The sequence below is a fragment of the Aptenodytes forsteri genome, unplaced genomic scaffold (genome assembly GCF_000699145.1).
Source record: "Aptenodytes forsteri isolate BGI_AS27 unplaced genomic scaffold, ASM69914v1 Scaffold180, whole genome shotgun sequence".
NCBI lineage: Eukaryota > Metazoa > Chordata > Aves > Sphenisciformes > Spheniscidae > Aptenodytes > Aptenodytes forsteri.
In genome coordinates, this window is record NW_008795486.1 from 317172 (window position 1) to 320804 (window position 3633).

The 3633-nt window shown below is 46.9% G+C and overlaps 1 protein-coding gene across 2 annotated transcripts in view; it reads left to right on the top strand.

Moving 5' to 3' along the window:
- Positions 1-70: 70 nt before the first annotated feature.
- The window catches only part of PCF11 (PCF11 cleavage and polyadenylation factor subunit), a 19834-nt gene continuing 16271 nt past the window's right edge, over positions 71-3633 (top strand). For both annotated transcript variants that reach the window (XM_009281316.1, XM_009281317.1), the window contains exon 1: positions 71-308. In XM_009281316.1, the coding sequence (XP_009279591.1) occupies positions 120-308 (189 nt within the window). In that variant the 5' untranslated portion in view covers positions 71-119. The remainder of the gene's footprint in view (positions 309-3633) is intronic.

Consider the following 3633-nt stretch of genomic DNA (forward strand, 5'->3'; position numbering starts at 1 on the left):
AGCCCAGCGGCAGCGGCGGGGGGGGCGGCATCGCTCGGCGGCGGCGGCGGCAGGGGATCGCGGGGAGGGGGCTTTCGGTCGGTGGGTCGGGTCCTGGTGCGGGCCCCGGTCGGAGAAGCATGTCGGCCCCGGAGAGCAGCGCTGGTAGCAGCGAGGCCCGGGAGGACGCGTGCCGCGATTACCAGTCGTCGCTGGAGGACCTGACGTTCAACAGCAAGCCGCACATCAACATGCTGACCATCCTGGCTGAGGAGAACGTGCCCTTCGCCAAGGACATCGTCTCCCTGATCGAGGCGCAAATCGCCAAGGTTTTTATATTCCACCGACTACTACTCCTACCTATACTGCTGGGGGGACCGGCCGGGGCAGCGGGCTAGGGCGGCCTCGGGGTCTCGGAGGAAGGGCGTGGGGTAGATGGCCTGCTGAGGGGCGCGGGCGGAGCCGGGCAGCGGCGGGCTGAGGGGGGACAGGAGGAGGAGGGTAGAGGTGATAGGGAGAGAGAAGGAAGCGGGGAGGTGAGAGGGCCTGAGAGACGGGAAACGGGGCGAGAGGGAGAGACGGGAAACGAGAGGGAGGCTCGGGGGGGGGGGAGGCAGGAGGGTTCAGGGGAGGGGGGGGCAGGAGGGTTCAGGGGACCGGGGACCGGACTCGGGGTGGGGGTGAGGAGCGCCCCGGCCGGGGCAGTGGGGAGAGGGCCAGGAGCCTGGGGTCGCTGTGAGGGAAGCGTGGCTCAGATGGGATCAGGGAGCACGGGGCAAGACGTTGGCGGCTCCTCCTTTCATCACTAAGCTTAAGGCTGCTGCTTCTACCCTCAACCCCATAGGGAGCAGGGGACTCGAGGGAGGGGAACAGCCCCCACACCACCCCCTGTTCGTAGTAGGGGAGGGTTTGGGACTTGCCCCACCAAAAGCTCTGGGAGGGCAGCGTGGCTCGCGATTTAAGCCCCGTGTAAATATCAGACACAACATGGCGGCCTGGCAGTGACTGGGCAGCAGCACCTCGCCCTTGTAGCTGGGTTTTCCCCCTACATGGAGCCAGTATTCAGTGTCTCGAATCTGGTGTCTAAACCCTTGTATTTAGCGATTTCGATAGTAGATGAATATTGCGATCATTAGAGAGGGCCTGACTGGGAGATTTTGCGGAGGGTTGTTGTTTTTTTTTTTTTGGGGGGGGGTGTAGTTTAAAGGAATGAAAATAAGATTAAGTTTATAGCACGCAAATTGTCCACTTCTGAAGGGCTAAATATAATGACTTTTAAGTATCAGTTAAGGCTATTTTCCCAGTGCGGTCCCTGTGAGATATTAATTTTGGGGGGGTGGGCACCCTTATCTTATAGAAAAGTTTGTGGGTGAAAGGTGATCATCTGCTCCGGATAGAGAAGCGTGTGTGGTGGTGATGGGGGTTGTTTTGCTCTGCCTGATTAGAGAAAATTCTGTGGGCCTGGGATAATTGTTTGGATTTCAGGTGATCTGTGCCCTGAGTAATGCTAGTGTTGTGTGCATATTTAATTTAGTTTGGCTAGAGAAGTTTATTGGTTGAGGATGGGGAAGAAGAAATTCTCCCTGACTGTAGAAACTGCAGCAGCCTGTAGGATCCTAACATGGCGTCTGAAAGGCACATGATATAAAAAGAAGGGAAAGAGGAGGCTCCCTCTGAGCCCAGCCCAGGCAGTTGCTGACATCAGTCAGCCACAGCACATGGATGGGGGTTTATAGCACCTTTTTAACAAGAGCATTTTGTAAGAAAAGGGTTGTTCTTTCAATCCCCCCCTATTCGTGCCAGTCACCCCTCCCCCGTTGTTTCCCTTGCTCCCTCTGATCTCAGGTGTTCAAAGGCTTTTTTCCTTTGGCTTTAAATCGTGGTTTATAATGGTGAGAATTGTACTTTCTAATGATGGGGAGGGAAGGATCTCTTAAGTTATTTAATCTATCTTTCTATCAATGCAGGATGGCTTTTTAGTGTTCCACAGACCTCTTCCAGTCTAGTTTTAAATGCTGCCAGTGGCTGAGTTTTGCCATTCCTTGGGGAGGTGACCTCATAATCTAATAGATCTCACCATTATATCTCCTAAAGGGCAGTGGATGTGTATAAAATGATTTGTGATAAATATCAATGCTGTCAAATTTTTTTTTTTCATTTCTGGGTGATTCAGAGCCTGCCCTGAAGTGTGGTTTTTTTTTTTTAAGATGTCTTAAATCCTGTATCAATGGTTAGTTTTGCCTAGTTACTGTTTGTGACTGTGGTTTATTGAAGGCAAGTTTTTAGTTGTTTCTGGGAAAGTGATCTCCTTTACTAAGCCACTTTTAAAAAGTGTTGCCTGGAGACAGTTTGTTTAGTGTAAAACTTGAGTGGTCTGCTTTACAATTTAATAAATGGTTCTGAAATGTGTGACTGGTATTATAAAATTTGTAAATAAAAAGTGTGAAATATGTATTTGTCTTTTTATTTACCATTGTATAGTGCAGAATTTGTTTCCAAGACCCATTTTGTATACAAGGTTGTTTTTTTTTTAAACAAATTTTTGCACAAGTTTGTGACTTGGGGTTCAATTGCCAGATACGATTTTAAACTTGAAATCTTTTAGGAAACTAATAAAAAAGAGCCACACATTTCCAACAATAGCTTTCCTACATTATTTGAAGGAACAGCGGGAATTCTGTAATGAAGTCTTTAATATTATGCTGATGAGCTCAGAGTTAGTGTTATTCTGTGTTCTGGTGATTATGCGGCGCTTCCCCGTCTTTTGGTTAGTGTCATGTGGGCATCTTTCTTGCTAGGGGGTACTGTATAGACCGCCTGAAAACAAAATACATTCAAGTCTGGGATTCCCTCTTGTGGTTATTGGAATATGCGCTAGATACCTTGACATAATAAACATTTCCAGCAGCGAAGACTTAAATATTCCAACCATATTTAAGTCATGGTTCTTAAAATGTCACACCTGAGTAGCTTATATTTGAAGCAGGGTACGCTGCTAAGCTTCTAATTCTGTGCTGTAGTTTGAAGTAGGCTTCCTTATTAGATTACGGTGCTTCCATGTATGATTACTTTTAACAGCCTGATGCATAATGAAAGTAACAGTTAAACTTGTTACAGTGCCTTTGCTACTAAATGATTCCCCAGCGTCTCAAACTTGAAGTTTAGCTGAGTATAGTGAGCTACTTCCATACATTGGTGACATGGAAGAATGTAACATACTATGTCAGTAGCTCTTGGGTGTAGGTACTTCTGAGACAGCTCTTTGTTTCCCTAACAGCTGACTTTAAAAGTCAGAAACGGTGCACTGTTATTTTTTTTATAAAGGAAGGCATTCATAACTTAGAGTAGTGTTTTTAATGTGCCATTGTGCAGACTGCTTTAAAGAAGAAACCAGTATTCCACAGACATTTTAATATGAAGTAGCTGTAGACCCACAGTGTTTGATTTCTGAGACTAGAGAGATGCCTTTATTCTAACACTTGCATATTAGCTTGTTTACAGCTCAGTATTACGTCATAGTGTAAGGTAGGCTTTCAATGTGCTGCAATTAGTTTTAGCTAACTTAACTGCATTTTTCTGTCTTTTTATGTACAAAATACACTGCCTGCCTGTTCTTGCTTTTTGCAGTATGCTCAAAGGCAGTGACATCCCCCC